Genomic DNA, 21408 nt, shown 5'->3' with positions numbered 1-21408 from the left:
CAAAATCGGGTTACGTGTAACCTCACGAGTCTAAGTAGACTGTACTACTTGAGGAAAGACAACTGTGAGTTCAATAATAAAAACCTTAAAGATTGAACTCATCGAATTGATGTTTACTTTGTATTATTTGCAAGTATTGCCTGTCTGTTATGACAAATGATAAGAGCCCCCCCCCCCCAATCGATAGAAGGGCCGAGTCTTCCATTTTTTAACGAGCATACAATAACAAAAAAATAGCAATATTTTCAACGAAGCAGTGTCAGATGATACCATATATTCTAGTGGAATACAAAAACCAAGCAAATACATGGGACAAAAAATATATATTTGTATAATAAAAGATGGATGCTGGACATAGTTTATTCTCCATTCAGAAAGACAAAGCAACAAAAGCCAAGATGCAAAACATATATTTGTGAACTCTCATTTTTCATCAATTCCAACCATGAAAGCTTTTTTCTCTTTTACTTCTTTCTTGAAATCCCGAGCCTACCGCGGAAATCTTCCTCCATGAGAGGAAGACCATCGCGCAACTTGACCTTTGGTTCCCAGCCTAGCAACTCTTTTGCCTTTGTGATATCGGGTTTTCTCTGTCGAGGATCATCTGGAGTGTTTTCCACAGTAATAATTTTCACTTTCGGATTGATGAGCTGCAGGACAACACAATTTATGTCAACTACCATCTAACGATAATACTCCATCTGATCCATATTATTTGTCCTTCAAAGTTTTAATAGCCTCGATCATAAAAGTACTTGTCTAGATTACCCTTTATCTCTCCCTAAGTACGTAACTACAACAATAACATACCCAGTGTAATTCCACAAGTGGGGTCTGGGGAGGATAGAGTGTATGCAGACTTTACCCCTACCTTGGGAGATAAAGAGGTTGTTTCTGATAGACCCTCGGTACTTTACTAATTGGAAGAGAAAGGGTAAATCTTAAAACGTAAAATACTTTGAAACAAATTCAGTTTGCCAAAATAACTATTATAACAATTACCTCTTTCACATTCTCTGCGAGTTCAAGCATTGTGAATTCACCTGATGATAGAGAATAAGATTAGTAATGACCGATGCAATATCAAAATTTCAACTTTTTTACGAGTTAACTAGAAAGCAATTGGAAGCGAACTAAACTAACCTGGATTTCCAATGTTAATTGGTCCAGTATTGTCTCCTTCCATAAGCCTCATAAGGCCATTAACCTACTCATTAACAAAGGAATGTAAGGCAAATGATAACAAATCCGAATACCAACTTCAAATCAAAATGGCTCAAAGAACGTTATATGTGATTTCTTTCCATTTGCCTAAGCCTTGCACGACCTTAGATTGTGTTGGTTGTAGGTAACAGCTCAATAGTATAATCGAGGTGCATGGAAGTAGGCCCAAACACCATCGTTATAAAAGAAATTCAAATCGCTCAAAGATTGTTCCTTACCATGTCAGAAACATAACAAAAGCTGCGTGTTTGTGTTCCTGGTAACTGGACAGTCAAGGGTTCATCACTACAGTGTACAAAAACAAGGTTGGTTCCTTATTATCAAACTAAGGTAACAAAGTTGATGGAAACTGTTAAAAGAAACATTTAGAAGCAATACCGAATTGCCTGGGCAATGAAGTTACTGACAACACGACCATCATCAATGTTCATTCGAGGACCATAAGTGTTGAAGATCCTAGCAATTCTTATTTCTGTGTTTTCCAAATCATGTTAGAAGAGATCAACGCGAACATATGCTTAATGGAAGAAAAGTTTTACCTATTCCATGCTGCCTGTGATAATCAAACATCAGAGTCTCAGCCACTCTTTTGCCTTCATCGTAACAACTTCGAACTCCTGAAAATTTGCATACAATTGTGAGCATATGAAATGCTTGCAAGATTATACGCTTCGGAAAAATATCACTAGCAATGAATGTACAGAAAGGTAAATAACAGTTATTGAAGCAGAGAAAAATTTCTGCAGCATTTCTAAGTGGAGTGATGTTGGAAGATTTCATTTGTTTAACTCCTTCTTCGTGCGTTTACTTTTCATATTTCGAACCCTTTAGTGAAAATCCTGATTGATCGACCCTATTATCTTATCTCAGTTTAAGAATGAGATCACTCACTATTTCGATTACTTCTTAAAGAATCTGATGCTGCAATATCATAAAGTTAAAAGCATACCAATCGGGTTAACATTGCCCCAATAGGTCTCGTCTTGAGGGTGCATGAGTGGATCTCCATAAACCTCAGAAGTTGATGTGAGTAAAATCCTGTTTTGCACAATGCACAAATGGTGAGATGAAGAAGATCTACATTACCAAGAACTAAGTACAGAGAGAAGCTGACTCCGACCTTGCTCCAGTTCTCTTGGCAAGTCCCAACATGTTCAACGTTCCGATTACATTTGTCTTAATTGTCTGCAAATGAACCAACAGAATCCATTAATGTACTTTTCCAGGCAAAATCTAACTTCAGAGGAACGTAACGACTAGTGTGACAAACATAAAGAAAAGAAGGAAACTCATGCAATTACTAACCTTAACAGGATTATACTTGTAAAAAATGGGGGAAGCAGGGCAAGCAAGGTGATAAATTTGGTCAACTTCAATCAACAATGGCTCAGTAACATCTGCATTAGAAGAAAACCGACACAAAGGATATAAACAAGACGGTTCATCAATGTACAACAACATACCTAGTATAGTCCCACAAGTGGAGTCTAGGGAAGGTAAAATGTACGCAGACCTTACCTCTACCTTGACAGGTAGAGAGACTGTTTCCGATAGACTCAGGGAAAGCAAAAACACAACATTTATGAAGACATGAGCAGTAACGACAACAAGTAGTAATAGAAAACCAAAACCAGTGCTTTACCATGGCGAATTAGCTCAAATCTTGGATGACCGATCCATTGCTTTAGATTATCCTTTGATCCAGTGAAGTAGTTATCAACAACAATCACCTGAGCACAATGCAGAAAAGGTTATGTAAATGCATTCATTTTAACCATTGATCTACGAGGACGACGCAATAAGTTGCGAAGATACAACATAAAACTAGGGCCAAAAAACTCTGTACCTCATTCTTCTCATTTTGCATCAGTTTGTCAACAAGGTGAGATCCTATAAATCCAGCACCACCAGTCACCAGAATCCTCATGTTAGCCTGTCATTCGAGCAGTTCAAGAACGGTAAAGAACATTAATTGTATTGGAAACAGCTTCTCTACCTTCGCGAGGCAGGGATAAGGTAAGCTTACACACCACCTGCCCCAGATCCCACATGTGGAATTACACTGAATATGTTGATATTGTCCCAAACTAGTAAGCGTATATCAACAAATATCAAGAAACCATAAGATGCCACTGTTATCAGGAGATGTAAAAACTATGCCAGTGTGAATTTCCTGGTATAGATGGTCTCAAGCCGGGATAGAGGAGAGGGTTTGCAGTAGGTTGACAACTAATGTAAAACTAGTCAATTCACGATGAATCTTCACAATTAGACTGAAGCGGGCTTAAATGGAGCACATGGACACAACTGATTTTAACTTACTTGGGATTGAGGCGTAGCTGTTATCATAAACAGGATATGTAAAGCTAATAAAGATCCAATCAAAGCATATCCTACACTAACTGGGTTACCAAATTACAAGGAGGCTTCTGTGGAATACCTGGAAAAATTTCGCCTTTCGCAATGGTGAAGGCTCTGGTGGTGATTTTGTGGATACATGATTGTTCCCATTAGAAGCCATTTTCAGATCACTTCAATTCTGTACCAAAGATCAATCAAATTTAGAAAAGAGAATAACAGATTCAAGACAATCCAAGATCAGTCAACCCCTTCACACAAACCAAAAAAAAGTTCAGATTTTTCAAAAAACTTTTCTAAATAGGCAGATTTTACAAATCAATTAGAAACCCCATTTTCCCAAAACGTATGGAAAAAGCTATGTTGCTCATACTCTTAAAAAAAATTTATTGATAGGTGAGTATCATATCCTCCAAAAATATTGCACTTTTTGAGAATCACACACGGGCGGGCAGGGACAACAACAACATACATAGTGTAGTCTCAGAGATAAAAAAATTGTTTCCACTGAAAAACAGAAAAGTAAAATAAAAAACATATAATAACAAAACAACAAACAATATGATAATTAATGTATAAGGAATCATCAAATAGTCACGAAAATCGAAAGACAAAGAAACTACGGTTCAAGATTTGATAACATGCGCAAACAAATTTCTATACCAGAAAAAACAAAAAGCTGAAATCTTGATTCCCTAAATTGAGAAAAGAAGAAGAACAAAAAAAGAAAATAAAACAACTAAATTAAACTCCAAATCACCTTGATAGTCCCTAAAATGTTATAACAAGAAACAATTGCAGAATACAAGTATAAATAGCAAAAAAATCACACAAATATATAGAACATGAAAAAATGCAAAAACCCAACAATACCCATCACACCAAACGTTACCAACAAGAGAGAGGAATTAGAGAAACCTAAATAATTGATTATTTTTTTTCAATAAAAAAGTAATCTTTCAACACACGCAAAAAAGAAAAATAACAAAAATAATATAGACAGAGAGACAAAAAGGGGAAACTGATAATGAAATCAAACCTTCTTAGCAATGATTACAGATCTGAAGATCAAATAAATAGTTTTAACAAAATTAGCAAATATTTAATAAATTCATCAGAAACAAAGAAAAAAAAGAATTTTAAAAAAGAGAATCCTTTTAATACCCATTACTGAAATCTAATCAATTTTATTTTTTTTGCTAAATCAAGATTAGCAAATACTTAATGAATTCAGCAGAAAAAAAGCAAAAAAGAATTAAAAAAAGGATCTTTTTAATACCCATTACTGAAATCTAATCTTTTTTTTTTGTTGCTAAATCAAGATTAACAAATACTTAACGAATTCAGCAGAAACAAAGCAAAAAAGAATTTTTTAAAAAAGGATCTTTTTAATACCCATTACTGAAATCTAATCAATTTTTTTATTGCTAAATCAAGATTAGCAAAATACTTAACTGAATTCAGCAGAAACAAAGCAAAAAAAGGAAAACAATAATCTTTTTCTTATACCCATTACCTCTTGAAACTAAGAATCTACCGTGTGCGATTAGAATTTAATTCAAGACACCGAAACCAAAAAAAGAAAACTTTGATACACTATAATTAAAAGACAAAAAAGGGAGGTACCGGTAAAATATATAAAAAGACACAGTGAAAGAAGTAATTAGAATCCAAGATTATTTTAGGATTTTGATTATAAAATTATAGGGGGTTTATAAGAAAGTTGAGATCTTGAAATTAATTACTCCTTACTTTTTTTGGATTGATTATTATTTATTGAGAAATTAGTGTTATATGCTATGTAGGAAATAGCTAAATAGGTCAATAGTTGTCTCGTATTATTAAAAAAATCTTTATTATTTAAATATTTTATATTTTATTACCTAACTAATAATAATTGAATTTTAAATTTAATTTATGTACATGTTTAGTGATTTTTTTAAAGATACATACAAGATTCGGATCAAAAATATTTAATTCGAGTTTTGCTAAAGTGATAACTTAAGGTCTATATTCGAGAGAATGATCGAAATGATCATTAATATATGTATGGGGTTGGATTATTTTAGTCCTTCACATGTATCACGTAGTCGAAATGATTCGTAATGCATGCAAAAATAGATCATCTTTTCCCATCATATATATATATATATATATATATATATATATATATATATATATATATATATATATATATATATATATATATATATCACGTGATCAAAATAGTTTTTTACGTGTGAAATAAGTGATCATTTTAGCCTTTCCTATAATCACATAGTCGAAATATTCCTTAATATATGAAATAATTGATTGTTTAGTCATAACCCTTCAAGATAACATAACAAATAAATTTTTTTGTTAAGTTAAATCAACAAGAGCTATATAATATTAAATGAAAATTTAAGGTTTTGACAATATATTAACTCATATTAATGATAAAAATAAATCTATTTGTCAATCGATTAGTTCAAATTTATTAGGAAAAAAAGAAATTTGTTGTTTATTAGAATTACAATGCACCTACTTTTGGAACAAATTTTATATCATTCAAAGGATTGAGAGTTCAACTAAAAGGGAATTATCTAATTGAGTTTGGTTCAAAACAAAGTTTTTAATAAAAAACATGAGGGTGTATTATATTCCCCCTAGATTAATCTTTAAAAATAATAATGGTCCAACAAACTAGTTTACTTTTAGATTCTCTATACTAACTACTTTATATTTATTTTTTTAATATAAAAACTTCAAATATGTTATCGAATTTTGAACAAAAACTTATTTATATCTTTCGTGAAAAATTGAGCTCGCATATGTTTCATCAAAGTGCCTATTTATGCTATTTAATAATAATAGTCCAATAGACTAATTTTACTTTTTTTTTCATCTACAAAAAAGTAAATAATAATAATAGTCACCAATAATAATAGTTATAATAACATATATATTTATAACAGTCTATAATAATAGTATAGTAACCTATATTTATAACAGTCTATGATAATGAAATTGAAAATAACTTATATACAAAAATCTTAATCTAAAGTTGAACCTTACAAATGAAAATTAAACATTTTCATGAATCAATATTCACCATCATAATGAATCTATTTGGGATATTGATTTATGATGAGTTAACTTGGACCAACTCAAATCAACTAATTATCCAAAATCACTTTGGCCCAAACCTATTAAAACTTGCACAAATTGAGTGTGTTGTGTGAATTTGAGCTATTTTTTTCATACTTAAATGAACCTATATTATACCAAATCAAGTTAAAAATATTCAGTCCATCATCAAATTTAATATATCCAAAAAATTTTAAAACTTGAATAAATTGGACGTGTCATATGAATTTGAGCTAATTTTATCACATCTTAATGAACCGTGTTTTACTAAATCAAGCTAAATATCCAGTCCATCATCGAAATCACTCTAGTCCAAACTCATTAAAACTTCAACAAATTGGACTTGTCATATGAATTTGAGCTAGCTATTTTTTCCACCTCTAAATGAGCACGTCTTTTATTAAATCAAGTTAAAAATATTCATTCCATCGTCAAAATCACTCTAGCCCAAATACATTAAAACATGAATAAATTGGACGTGTCTTATAAATTTGAACTAATTTCTTCACCCTAAATGAGCCCTTATTTTATCAAATCAAGTTAAAAAATTACGGTCCATCATCGAAATCACTTTAGTCTAAATCCATTAAAACTCGAACAAATTAAACGAATCATATTAACTTGAGCTAATTTTTCCAACCCTAGATGAACCCCTATTTTACCAAATCAAATTTAAAATATCCGTTCCATCATCAAAATCACTCTAGTCTAAATCCATTAAAACTCGAACAAACTAAACAAATCATATGAGCTTGAGCTAATTTTTTCAACCCTAGACGAGTCATCAAAATTTCTACCCTAAATCCATTAGAACTCGAACAAACTAAATGCATCATATGAACTTGAGCTAATTTTTTCAACCCTAGATGAGCCATATTTTATCATACCAATTTAAAAATATCCAATCCATCATTAAAATCACTCTAGTCTAAATCCATTAAAACTTGAACAAATTAAGCGGGTCATAAGAACTTGAGCTGATTTTTCCAACCCTAAATGAGCCCATGTTTTATCAAACCAAGCTAAATATCTAGTCCATCATCAAGATTACTTTAGCTTAAATTCATTAAAACTCGAACAAACTAAACGGATCATATGAACTTGAGATAATTTTTTCAACCCTAAATGAGCCTGTATTTTATCAAACCAAGCAAAAAAAATATCCAGTCATCCATTATCAAAATTACTCTAGTCCAAATTCATTAGAACTCGAACAAACTAAACAGATCATATGAACTTGAGATAATTTTTTCAACCGTAAATGAGCCCGTATTTTATCAAACCAAACAAAAAAAATATCGAGTCATCCATCATCAAAATTACTCTAGTCCAAATCCATTAGAACTCGAACAAACTAAACATCCATCATCAAAATTACTCTAGTCCAAATCCATTATAACTCGAACAAACTAAATGAATCATATGAACTTGACCTAATTTTTTCACCCCAAAATAAGCCCATATTTTATCAAACCAAGCTAAAAAATATCCAATCGTCCATCATCAAAATCACTCAAGTCCAAACCCATTAAAACTCGAACAAATTAAACGGGTGATATGAATTTGGGCCAGTTTTACCACACCTAAATGGGCCAAGCTAGATATCCAGCCCTAATTCAATCAATCTGAACCGTCCAATTTAGGTCAATTGAATCATCAAGCACTATATAAACTCTCCATCATCTTCCCAATCAGTCCATAGAGCAAATCAGGTTTAGGGTTTTTCTCTTTTCTCCATTTTCAGCAAACTATAGATCTGAATAGAAGAGGTTAAAGTGACGGCGACGCTGCTGTCCGCCTTGGCTGAAGTTGAATTCAAACCAGTCTTGGCCCTCTTTTTGTTGTAAAAATCTCTTCTTTTCACTTATTAGGTTTTTTTTTTTTAAAAAAATCTGAAACCAATTGAATCAAATGGCTCCAAAAGCAACTAAGGCTGAGAAGAAGATTGCTTATGATCACAAGATGTGTCAACTTCTTGATGATTATACTCAGGTGCTTGTAGCTGCTGCTGATAATGTTGGATCTAATCAGCTTCAGAACATTAGGAAGGGATTGAGAGGTGATTCTGTTGTACTCATGGGGAAAAATACTATGATGAAGAGGACTGTTAGAGTTCATGCTGAAAAAACTGGAAATGAAACTATACTCAATCTCATTCCTCTACTTGTTGTAAGTTTTTTTTATGTATATATTCACTCATATGTACGCAGTTAGCTGTACTGAATTTTCTGTTCAATTTGTAATATGGTAATGTTGGATTGAATCTAAGTTAAACATTCTAATACTTTGGTACCCTTCTTTTTGATATTCCAATTTGATACAATAAACCATAAAGCATGTTATTTTTTTGTTTTCATAGTATAGGTAGTATTTAGTTAACTGTATTGAATTTGTTGTTTAGTTTATACTAGGGTAATGTAGGATTGATCTTCAGCAAGGGTGTAATCTGAGTTAAACATTCTATCACTTTGGTACCCTTTTTTTGATATTCCAATTTGATAAAATAAACTATAAGTTTTCATAGTAATGATAGGTAGTATTTAGTTAACTGTATTGAATTTGTTTGTTTAGTATATACTTTGGTGATGTAGGATTGATCTTTCAGGGTGTACTCTGAGTTAAACATTCTAATACTTTGATATCTTTTTTTGATATTCAAATTTGATACAATAAAAGATGCAAGTAAAGAAACTTTTTAAACCATATGTTCAATATGTATACATGTTCAAAACATGTTTTTTGTTTTCATTGTATTGGTAGTAGTCAGTTAACTGTACTTCATTTGTTCTCATATAATAGGGTAATGTTGGACTTATCTTCACCAAGGGTGACCTGAAGGAAGTGAGCGAGGAAGTTGCCAAGTACAAGGTAAATTATAACTAATCCATATGTTCTGTTTTTTTCCTATACTCTTTACATGGTTGTGCTTTTTATAATGAAACTAGCTTGATGTTTTGGCTGTCTATGTGTGTGTTTGGATTCAGTTTAAAGTATGTTAAACATGTTACATGATGTGTTTCAAGAGTTACATGAAATCCATTAAGATGTCAACTTTTTACTTAAAACTTAACTGATCCTTGTTAAGGGGCAAAGTCATTTTACGGTGTGTATGTGCTGCTGTCCTCAATGTTATTTTATTGTGTTTTGTCAATTTGTGTAGCTTTTCTTCATATTGTTGAATACATGGTTTATGTTGGACGTTTGAGTTGATTCTACTTCATATAGGCCAAGACATGTTTTATGTTGCTTGTTAAGGGTCAAAGTTATTATAGATGCTGTTTTCTGCAATGTTATTTTATTGCATTTCGTCAATTTGTCTTACATTTTCTCATATTGTTTAATACATGTGTTATGTTGTATTTTTTGAGTTGATTCTACTTCATATACGTGTGAATTGATTCTAGTTTCATCTCTACTATGTTTCCTTCCAGCCTTAATTATGTTATGTTTTATATTTGTCCTTCATAAGTTTTGGTCCTCCATTTATGTTATAGGTTGGAGCACCTGCTCGTGTTGGTTTGGTGGCTCCAGTTGATGTTGTTGTCCCTCCTGGCAACACTGGTCTCGATCCTTCTCAGACCTCTTTCTTCCAGGTGCGTGTCTCATGCTCCAAAGATATAGTTTTTTCACTTCTCTACTGGGAAGTTATTAATCCTTACTTTACCATATATTCTTGCAGGTGCTTAACATTCCTACCAAGATTAACAAGGGTACTGTTGAAATTATCACTCCTGTGGAGCTCATCAAGAAGGGTGATAAAGTTGGTTCCTCTGAAGCTGCCCTGCTTGCCAAACTTGGAATTAGGCCCTTCTCATATGGTCTTGTTGTTCTCTCCGTTTATGACAATGGATCTGTCTTCAGCCCTGAGGTTCTTGATCTTACTGAGGATGATCTCATTGAGAAGTTCGCCATGGGAGTATCTATGGTTACCTCCTTGTCATTGGCCATCTCTTACCCAACTCTAGCTGCTGCACCTCACATGTTCACCAACGCCTACAAGAATGTGTTGGCCATTGCAGTTGAAACCGACTATTCTTTCCCTCTGGCTGACAAAGTGAAGGAATACCTCGCGGATCCTAGCAAGTTTGCCGCTGTTGCTGCTGCTCCTGCTGCAGCTTCTGGTTCTGGTGCTGCTCCTGCTGCTGCTAAGGAGGAGGAGAAGAAGGATGAGCCTGCTGAGGAGTCAGATGATGACATGGGTTTCAGTTTGTTTGATTAAGTCTGTTGTTTGTGAGTTTGTCACTTTTTGATTTCAAAAACTTATTTTCTCCTTTTATGTTTCTCAAGTTTTCGAACAATATTTAAATTCAGTTGAGATGTAGTGGATAATTTTGTTTTGGGCCATATACCTTGCCTTCTTTTATTACAAGCATATCTTAATCTTAGTACTTCTGAATAGTATTGTTACTTATTTTTCTACATAACTGAAGCATTGCTGCAAAAATAGGCATATTGAAACAGGAGCCCGTTTGGATTGGCTTTAAGTTGGTTTTGACCAACTTAAAGCCTCTTTTTAGCTTTTGGACGTGTTTGTCTAATGCTGATTTTAAGCCATAAAGTTTTTAAACTCAGTCAAAATGAAAAGTTAGGATTTCAAACTTTTTTTTTCCAAAGTGCTTAAAGTCATTTTCTTTGATCATGAAAATTACTTTTATATCTCTTATATTATAACTAAATTCTCAAACTATTTTTTTTTATTCTTCTAACCCTAAAATTCACCACTTTTATCCAAACACTCAAGTTTATTTATAAAAATAACTTTCAGTACTTCAAAGTTCTAAAAGCACTTTATATATAAAAGTTATTTTTTTTAAGCCCATCCAAACGGGCTCCAGATCTTTTCATAACCATTCTTTTATTATATCAAAAAAAAAGTAGGCATAATATATGAACGTGTTTTTTAGCTTGAGCGAGTTTAGCTAGGTAATCAACCCGGAAAAGAAAGTAGAAGAAAAGCTTTTAAGCTTGCATAAATAATATTGTTAAATTAATATGGAAACATTAAATCACATTAATAAGTTATAATTCTTGTTTACTACCTATAAATGACACAAGTTTGATAGTTTTATCAATATTTGGTATACTCTAATAATTTAAATTCGTTTTATCAATATTTGGTATACTCTAATAATTTAAATTCTACTCCCTAATTAATTAGTCAACACACATAGTATTTTATTAAGTGCTTGCATGAGTAATAGGTTGTTAAGAGTTAATCTTTTGTTATTAATTAATTAATGCAACCAAACACATAGCTTTGGTTTAATATAGACGTCGAGAAAAAGACATGCTTTGTTTTTAATTCAATGTTAGGTTCATTAAAGGGAGTCTTGAAGTAATAGTACAAACATTGCCTCTGTGTAATTTACGAGTCATGAGTTTGAGTCATAAAAGTAATTACTAATTAATGCTTGCATTAAAATAGACGGTCACATCACAACTCAAAATGCAGTCCTTACTCTATATGAACAGAAAATAATTTGTTCACTGAATTATCCTCTCTTTTTTTTTTTGGTTTGAGGGTGAGGGTGGGGGAGTGGCCATATGGTTTGTTAGGTTCATCAACTTTCTTGTTTTATTGCTTGCATTTTATTTTATAATGTAGATAAACCTAAAAGAATATATATTGGACATATATAAAACTTATATCTGGTAGATCAAAGACAATAGATAATACAATTATATATTACTAGTATATATGCGTTTCATTTTATACGTAAAAATAATATGAATCATCAAATACAAAAAATATTACAAAAAAAATCAAATATAAAGGCTATATATTAGATTTGATGTAGTTTATATATGCTCCACAGCAAAGTTTAGTCAGAAAAAAAACATGATTAAGTACACATAGATAAATTAAATAATAAACTAATTAGGACATCTTGTGGCTGTAGTTTAGTGGTAAGAATTCCACGTTGTGGCCGTGGAGACCTGGGCTCGAATCCCAGCAGCCACACTCTATTTTTTGATTCTTGTCATTCGATGTCTATTATTTTGTTATACTTTGATTATCGTATTATTTTGTCGTAGTTATGTTTCTTTTTCAGAATGCTTTGACATACTCTCTATAGTTTCTTTTTCATGACTTCTTCAAACTTTTTTTTTGAGCCGAGGGTCGATTGGAACAACCTCTCTACCTCCCAAGTAGAGATAAAATTTGTGTATGCTCTACCCTCCTTAGACTTCACTTATAAGATTATACTGAATATATTTATTGTTGTTATCATCGTGGAACTTGTTATGTAACTTGACCAAAGTAGTGATTTGATTAAATACAAAGGTTAAACCATATATGAAATTTGTGCCTAAAGAATATTATTGGCAAATATAAGAAAACACATCATTAGAAGTATCAACACCAATAACAGGAAATTAACCCTATCTTTTATATCCTCTTACAACAACATAAATTTTAAGAATTTCTTAACCACCCCCAACTGCAATAAGAGGAGGAATCAACATCATGCGTCTACTTCGAATAAGTTAACTTAAGACCGCCTATATGAATCCTCGTTGATTTATTGATAAGTACTTATGTAAATCATCTATGAACACCATGTGAAAGTGTATTCATCTCGATGCTTTCAAAATACTATACATCAACAAGTAATTATGACTAACCGATGTCTAACTAGAAGGAATGTATATGATGACATTACAAAAAAGGGCAGCCCGGTGCACTTAAGCTCCCGCTATGCGCAGGGTCCGGGGAAGGGCCCGACCACAAGGGTCTATGATGACATTACAAAGCTAATGAGAAATCTATTGCTTAAGAGAGTGCAGATTTATGATTCTGCATTAGAAACACAAATTTTATTATCAAAGTCGACGCAAAAGATGCCATCTTTCTGGATAATCCATTGCCACAATCACAGCAATGAATATCCACACCATCAGTATACCGATGATGACGGTCTTTATCAGTTCTTCCTTGAAGCTATTTGTGTTGGAGACATGATGATTAAACTCGGGGCTATCTTTCACTTGATTAGGGGCTGGTTCTGTCTGAGTGACCTCATCGGATTTATTCACATGATCAGGTGTTAGTTCTGTCCTTGCGGCTTCATCAGATTTACCTTCTGCATTGCTATGGTCTGAGCATTTTGAGCATGAGCAGTTTCCACCAAGAAACGGAGGGATTGAATCGAGGTGATTGGATAGAAACGCTAGATGGTTTCTCCCAATAATCCTCACTTTTTGGCGTGTGGCTGGTTTAAGCACCTGCAAGCACAATGTTAGTTTGATGTTAATAGCAATGCAGCCATACATACAAATCAATAAAAGTATGCAAATAAGTAAATTTTCATTTCCATATTATAACTAGTAATTACGATTTAACTCAATAACCTGGAGAAGTGCATATTAATACAACATAACCAATCAAAATCCAAACAAGATAGTAATCTGGGCGATACACCAACAAGCAGAAGTCTTAACCGGCCATTTGCAATGAAGATGAGATAAGATGGGATAGTCCTCCCTTCGTGTTGGATTGTACGAGAGGATTATACGGTCGAGAGAAATTATTGTCAGCTTACTGTAGAGGATTATGCACCGGACAAATGCACATTTGACTTTTGATTCCCAAATACCTCTACCGAAATTACCCCACAAACTATAAGTAACCCAAATTTTTCACGGGTAAGCAAAAACAGATTTGTTACAAGGGAGAACAGTGAAAGGGAGATTTTTAAAACCAAATGCCATGAAAATAAACAAAAAGAAAGAAAGAAGTAGCTCAAGGGAGGAGGTAGCGTCCTTTTGTGTCTATCAAAACTATGGATGGATAGTAAATCTTAATAAGTGATGACTACATAAGAGTTCTTCATTTTGATGCCCACAATTAGAGGAAAACCTCCCCCAGTCAGCAGAAGTAATCGAAACTATTTAATCATCAGAAGTCGAAATCAAGCAACTTGTGGATTTAGGTCGCTTACTCGTCCTCTAAACCAACAACACCAACTCCAGCACAGACTTTTTTCTATTCAAAAGCCGATTTAATTGAAACGGATTATCCTGTTCCAACCACCAATAATTTCAGATCACAGACTTTGAAGCTACATAGTGACACCATCCTGCCCCCACAAATACCAGCCACATCGCCCCATAGCCTTTTCTTAGAAGTTAAATCTCAAATACAAGTAAATTAAGACATTTTTAACGACCCGCTAAGAAAGAACTCATGAGTTGCAGATTTCGTTTTTCTTTTTCTTGGGGTGGGGGTGAGATATTGAATGCATCAATGATGGAGTTACCTGAAAGAAAGTTTGCATTATTATTTGGGCAACTTGAGGGAGCCGAACTATAATCAAAGAGCTAAGACGATTAGGATAATGATCCTGCAAGAGTATAGCACAAGATCTCATCATGTGTATGGGAAAACCAAGTGGAGAGAGTCCTTCACAGTCCATCAAGACAGTTATTTGAGGATGTTCCACATTGACAAATCTCAGAATACCGTGCTCAATCTGCGAAACTGTGGAATCAAAGCCTCAATAAGCATTCTATCCAAAATCAGGATGCAAACTGAAGAAGTCAACATGAAAACCTGAAAACTGAGACAAAAAGGCTGAGTGGCTGACAATACAACAACATACCCAGTGAAATCACACAAGTGGGGTCTGGGTATGAACTCCAAATAGCAGACCAGAAAATATCAGTGATTTTATGCCATGCAAGTTTGACAAATAATTCAAAGAGTAATAGAGCTGCTTAACAGAAAATCCTGTAATGAAATTCCCATTGAAGCAGCTTTTACTTGGACACCATGAAACTAGCAACAGAAATAAAACTCGGGATTGGTTATCCCGGTGATAGCCCAGATCCTAATTACCAAGTTCAATAAGCATATTCAGGTTTCTTAGATATTGGCGTGGAACAACGAGGTCTATCCAGGCCAACGTAGTTTAATTAGCAGAAAATAGTTCAAAATCTTCTGTAACGATTACATACCAGTAGCAAAGAGGATTGGTTCTCTAAGAGTACAAGTTAAATTTTCTATGACAAGTCTAACTTATAGGTTTCATTGGCATACTTAACAAACAAAGCACCATATGTTAGCACATAAGTTTCTTGCACGATCTCTGACTAGAGACAACATCTTTGCATGAAACCTGAGTCATGCACTTGTGCAGATTATACTATTCTAGCCTAAGGAAACTGACCTCAGCCTCTGATAGAATACTTGATTCGGATTAAAACTTTCAATGATATTTTCGAGTCACCAGTGACAGTCTTACATGTATTCCAGTTGCACTGATAAATAAACTACTCAAGCAAGATATGCATACCAACTGCTTTTATCAATATAGATCTGCCGTTCGATCTCAGGTTGTAGCAAGCATGTCCAAGGCGAATGATGAGGCAAGGCCGTTGATTAGCATCATGGCCGTGCCAAAAAATGAAAGGAGACCATGCCTCAAGCTCTTCAGGTGAAAAAAACGTGTAACTCTGTCGCCATTTAATAGTTTTCTTAACTGATGAAAGAAGCCTAGCAAAATCACCATTTGCAGCAGCATAAAATTGACGGAGTTCATTATCATTCAACCTGTAAAAACAGGTTGCCCAAGGAACATAAAAATTCCAATTTAACATGTTAGTATCAGTGACAAAATAGTCAAATAGAATTTGAAATTGTTAAGAAAACGAATACTTGTGCAATGCATCAAAGAGAAACTAATTTTGTAGATAAATGGAAGTCTGACTTAGCAACAACATATCCAGTGTAATCTCATAGGTGGAGTCCGGGGAGGGTAGAGTATACCCCTACCTTACCCGTACCTTGTGGAGGCAGAGAGGTTATTTCCAAAAGACCCTCAGTTCAAGTAATGCATATCAAAGACAGTAGAAAAGAAGAATACAGAATCAAAGAGGACACAGGAAATAATAAGGAAGTCTGACTTAGCAAGCTTAATCATTTTTCAAGGCTCTTTTCTTGTGTTCTTCCTTTTCTGGGCAAGCATAACTAAATAAAACCTACTAAAATGAAAATACGGCATGTCAAAGCAACAGTTTTTCCCCAGTTCTACCAGTCTAGCATTGAGACTACCAAAAGTAAAGGACGTCACCTCACCTCCCAGGTACACTAATACCCTCCTCCCTCAGTTCCTTATGGAGTTCTAGCAACCATCTTTCAGGATAACCATCATCCTGTACTTCATCATGAGATCTGTAAGGAAAATCATGTTGAATATATTAAAAGTAAAAACCTTAATAAGAACCCAAAGAGCACTTTTCAAAAAGAAATAATGAAAATCAATTTCACGAAGAAAACATGATCACACAAGACATAAAGAAAGTGATCACACAAGTATAATTGCTACGCCTCATATCTTTTAATTTGTTATTGTTGTTGTTGACAATATGTTTCAATGCAATTACATTAAAAGCTGAATAAAAATTTTGAACTTGAGAACAGCACAAGAAAAATAAAAAACGACAATTTCTGTTGAATCTCATGAATGATCTTCTTTCATGTTGTCATTGTTGTTTGTTTCAAAATTTCACGTGGTTATTGTTGGGAAATTCATATTTATTACAGTTTCCATACATCACAACAAAATTGAACAATAAAAGAACTAGCTTTCAGTGTAGGACTAACTAAGATTGTAACCCTAATTCTTTTTTTTCTTTTTTTATGATAAGGGAATTAACAATCGTTATCCTTTGGGTGGCAACAAGGTAAACTCTGCCCCTGTGCAATAGCTCACAAACTACACAGGAGAGGTAAGCCGCACTGGGTAAGCCCCTGCGATGAGCTCGACCTAGAAGGTCAAACCCCTGCTGGCACAAGCAAAGGGTTTCAAACTTGAGACCTCCATTATGGAAGTCCCAAGCCAAACCATCTGAGCCACCCCAAAAGGAGTAATCCTCATTCTTATTGTAGCTTTAATGTCATAAATCCTAATAAAGTTTTTTCTCTGTTGTTGTTGTTGAACGTGTAGAAGCTTAAGAAGTTAATAACTTGTGGATTATTTACATTGCGTACACCAAACAATGGAAAGAGAAGCCAAAATACAAGCATCTGAATTTGACATGAAATTATAAACTCTTCTATAACTATATCCCTTTATCCATTAGACAGCTGCTGTAGTCCAGGAAGCAAGAAACTTCCAGAGAAAATATACTTCGAATGGTATACCTACCTTGCGTGTGGATATGCTTGAGAATCATGATAGTCATTTGGTGTCGTTTCTCCCGTAGATGATGACTGATCAGAGAAAACTGTTGCAATTGAGAGCAATAGCATTGGCCTAGACAATTTCTACCAAAATAAGTATAGTCATTACAATAGAAACACCAATCAATTTGAAAGGAAAAAAAAAACACCAATCAATTTGAAAGGAAAAAAAACAGAAAAGATTAAACAACAGCGTAGAAAATTAAGTTAAGCAGATTAAACAGCAGTGTAGAAAATTAAGTTAAGCATGCTAGATCTAATAACAAATAACCAACTAAATTAGTGTTGGCTATCAACAATTTATCTTCTATGAAGTGCTGCAGCAATAAAACATATACCATCTCTCCAAACAAAAAGAAGTCCATCTGCTAGGATTATAGAATATTCCTTGTATTAAAGCCCTTCAAGATCACTGCTAGAATCCAACATTTGAGGTGACTTAAATGAGCAATGACAACTTACAACTTTAAGGAAGGCCAAGTGCCAGAAGAGATTATCTTTCCATGCACTAAATCAAACAAGAGGTGCTCTCCAAAATCCGAAAACAGTAACCAATAATAATAGCCAAATAAAAGAGAAAATATTTGGGCAGAAAACCAGAACCTGGATCAATGACTCATGTAAAAGGATTTACAGTCATACGGGAAAAAGTCAACATTACATTAGCATCTGAATCACAAATGTTGTTTGCTATATTGTGGCCAAGGTGGTTATGAGCATGCTTATAATGAGTCCAAAACCTTATGCAGCACTTTCAACTCATGAGAAATATTTAAAATAATGACATAATATATGGAATGTAAAACACACATGGGTTGTTCTTCTTGTAATCTTCAGAAACATAAGTGGAAAAGAAAAGATAGATAGGCAACGGAAATGTCACAATCCTCACATAATTTATTGAAAAATAAAAGATAGTGTTCTTTTCACAAATGTTGTCAAGCAGACAAGTACCAGAAAAACTGAAGACAGGCAAAGAAAAACACTTCCAGATAACCTAATGTGCAATCATACAGCAGATTGAAGATGAATTGGTAACATCCAAATACAAGGAACCATTGTGCATTGCTTGTATGTATGTCCTGCACTTGTTAGACACAACTCATGACCAGAACTTTTTTCTTGGTGGGGGAAAGCAAAAAATTCTTACATTTGAACAGCAGTAGTTGTCAAATATTCACAAGTAGAATATAACAAATTCAAAATGCGAATGCAAGTATTCCCAGAATTGCAAGAAATATATGCACTAAAAGATGAACAGAAACCCACCTGCAATTGTCTGACCAATGGCTTCAAAGGAACCCACTTTTGGATCCATTTAAATGGTGGATAACATAAAGCTTGCAGTGCCTGCAAACCGTGCCAAATAAAAGGACATCTAGCTTTGCTCAGCCTTCGTACAACCTCTAGAACAGCAGTGGTAGCCAAAAATATGACAACATCACCAGCAGTTCCACTATTCTGTACACTCTGTTTCACTTTAGTTATACATTTCAAAGTCTTTGCTGAGAAGTGCTTTGTAGCAGAGGCAACTAAACAAATCTTCGGTAGCTTTTCCTTGCTAATTATCCGCGCCTCCAATCTTTTGTTAGAATATGGTGGACATGGCAAGTCACCCATATTGATGACCTCGTAAATCTCACTCACAGCTTTGCATCAACAAAAGAAACTGCCAATATAAAAAAAATTCAGCTCAATAATCAGGATTGGTTATGGTACTTTTAACGACAGTAAACTCACAATTCTAAATTAAGCTCCCGTTTGGCTATATATTTTGAAGTTGAAATTTGAAACTTGAAAATTTTGAGTTTTTTGAAGTTGTGATTATTAGAATTTGAAGTTGTGTTTTGACATGCAATTTACTTTAAAAAAAAAAAGAAATCCTATGAGTGAAAGTCCCAAAAATCCAGAAACTTGTCTGAGCCAGTTTTTGAGTATTTGAAAATATTTGAAGATCAATTTGATCAAATTTCATGGTTAAACAGATATTCGAAGTTAAATTTTCAAAAACTACTCCCAAAATCTATGGTCAAATGCTAGCAAAATCTATTTAGAGCCCGTTTGGATTGGCTTTAAGTTGGTCAAAACCAACTTAAAGCCCCTTTTCAGCTTTTGGACGTGTTTGCCTAATGCTGACTTTAAGCCAGAAAGTTCTTAAAGTCAGTCAAAAATGAAAAGTTAGGATTCCTAACTTTTTTTTCCAAAGTGCTTAAAGTCATTTTCTTTGACCATGGAAATTACTTTTATATCCCTTATATCTTAACTAAATTCTCAAACTACCTTTTTTATTCTTTTAACCCTAAAATTCACATCATAAGCACTTTTATCCAAACACTCAACTGCTTATTTATAAAAATAACTTTCAGCACTTCAAAATTCTAAAAGCACTTCATACATAAAAGTTACTTTTTTTAAGCCAATCCAAACGGGCTCTTAGTCACGAATTTCTTCTAATATTCACCAAGCACTATGATTGCAAGCGAATTTCTCTACAAGGATTCACGGATCATGCAGCTAAAACACCTAAAAATGAAACCAAAATCATCTAAAACGGATATTTGAAGTCAAATTTTCAAAAACTACACCCAAAATCTACAAGCAAAAGCTAGCTAAATCTATTTAGTCACGAATTTCTTCTAATATTCACCAATCACTATGATTGCAAGCAAATTTCTCTACAAGGATTCACAAACTATGCAGCTAAAACGCCTAAAAATGAAACCATAATCATCCAAAAATCGACATTTGAAGTTAAATTTTCAAAAACTAAATCGACATTTGAAGTTAAATTTTCAAAAACTACCCTCAAAATCTACGAGCAAAAGCTAGCTAAATCTACTTAGTCACGAATTTCTTCAATACTCATCAATCACTATGATTGCGAGCGAATTTCTTTACACGGATTCACAAACTATGCAGCTAAAACGCCTAAAAATGAAACCATAACCATCTAAAACAGATATTTGAAGTTAATTTTTCAAAAACTACTCCCAAAATCTACGAGCAAAAGCTAGCTAAATCTATTTAGTCACAAATTTCTTCCTATATTTACCAACCACTATGATTGCAAAGCGAATTTCTCAACAAGGATTTACGAATTATGCAGCTTAAACGCCTAAAAAAGAAACCATAACCATCTAAAACAGAGCGAGCAAATGAGAACAAGAGAGACGAACACATTAATAAACATCAAATCAATCAATCACTACATAATTTTCCGATAAACATGCGGATGTTCAGTCAATTACCTGAAACAAAATCGGATTTCATACATCATATATTATCCGATAGAATTAACGGCGAGTGTCCGCCTGAGACTTAGGTGGAGTAGTGATATTCAGGGAGTAGTCGCTGACGACGACGGGAAGAATAGGGCGGAGAACGGAGGATGTTGACCGTGAAGGGAGGTTTATACTTTGCTTTGGGCAAATGGCGCGTGATCTTCACTCTCCCTCGAAGTCTGGTTCTCCCTAGAAGACACGCTTTGGGTCCCACCATGATACTGAATCACG

At 33.7% G+C, this 21408-nt stretch overlaps 3 protein-coding genes and 1 non-coding gene across 6 annotated transcripts; 2 read left to right on the top strand and 2 right to left on the bottom strand.

Moving 5' to 3' along the window:
• Nucleotides 1-251: 251 nt before the first annotated feature.
• LOC129881024 (UDP-glucuronic acid decarboxylase 6-like) lies at nucleotides 252-5292 on the bottom strand. 3 transcript variants are annotated; one of them, XM_055955337.1, is made up of 13 exons: nucleotides 5209-5292; nucleotides 3665-3763; nucleotides 3071-3157; nucleotides 2867-2954; nucleotides 2530-2621; nucleotides 2345-2409; nucleotides 2174-2262; nucleotides 1764-1841; nucleotides 1603-1696; nucleotides 1443-1509; nucleotides 1144-1207; nucleotides 1003-1043; nucleotides 252-650 (listed from the first exon to the last, which is right to left on the bottom strand). In XM_055955337.1, exons 2-13 carry the CDS (start codon nucleotides 3743-3745, stop codon nucleotides 465-467), a joined length of 1032 nt encoding a protein of 343 aa, XP_055811312.1. In that variant the 5' UTR covers nucleotides 3746-3763; nucleotides 5209-5292; the 3' UTR covers nucleotides 252-464. The 3 variants fall into 3 exon arrangements, with proteins under 3 accessions (XP_055811312.1, XP_055811311.1, XP_055811309.1); XM_055955336.1 differs by lacking the exon at nucleotides 5209-5292 and adding an exon at nucleotides 5099-5194; XM_055955334.1 differs by lacking the exon at nucleotides 5209-5292 and adding an exon at nucleotides 4343-4443.
• Nucleotides 5293-8403: 3111 nt separating this feature from the next.
• LOC129881025 (60S acidic ribosomal protein P0) lies at nucleotides 8404-11057 on the top strand. The gene is made up of 4 exons (XM_055955338.1): nucleotides 8404-8880; nucleotides 9511-9579; nucleotides 10206-10304; nucleotides 10391-11057. The coding sequence occupies exons 1-4, from the start codon at nucleotides 8623-8625 to the stop codon at nucleotides 10928-10930; spliced, it is 966 nt and encodes a 321-aa protein (XP_055811313.1). The 5' UTR covers nucleotides 8404-8622; the 3' UTR covers nucleotides 10931-11057.
• Nucleotides 11058-12601: 1544 nt separating this feature from the next.
• TRNAH-GUG (transfer RNA histidin (anticodon GUG)) lies at nucleotides 12602-12673 on the top strand. The gene has a single exon. It is a non-coding gene; the product is annotated as a tRNA-His (tRNA).
• A 527-nt stretch (nucleotides 12674-13200) lies between these two features.
• LOC129881023 (phosphatidylinositol/phosphatidylcholine transfer protein SFH11-like) lies at nucleotides 13201-21366 on the bottom strand. The gene is made up of 7 exons (XM_055955333.1): nucleotides 21145-21366; nucleotides 19166-19565; nucleotides 17862-17980; nucleotides 16790-16885; nucleotides 16008-16264; nucleotides 14973-15193; nucleotides 13201-13938 (listed from the first exon to the last, which is right to left on the bottom strand). Exons 2-7 carry the CDS (start codon nucleotides 19514-19516, stop codon nucleotides 13537-13539), a joined length of 1446 nt encoding a protein of 481 aa, XP_055811308.1. The 5' UTR covers nucleotides 19517-19565; nucleotides 21145-21366; the 3' UTR covers nucleotides 13201-13536.
• Nucleotides 21367-21408: the final 42 nt, after the last annotated feature.

Source organism: Solanum dulcamara, chromosome 2 (genome assembly GCF_947179165.1).
Source record: "Solanum dulcamara chromosome 2, daSolDulc1.2, whole genome shotgun sequence".
In the NCBI taxonomy this organism is placed as follows: domain Eukaryota; kingdom Viridiplantae; phylum Streptophyta; class Magnoliopsida; order Solanales; family Solanaceae; genus Solanum; species Solanum dulcamara.
Note: the sequence above shows the minus strand (reverse complement) of the source record. Positions and strands in the feature narration are given on the sequence as shown.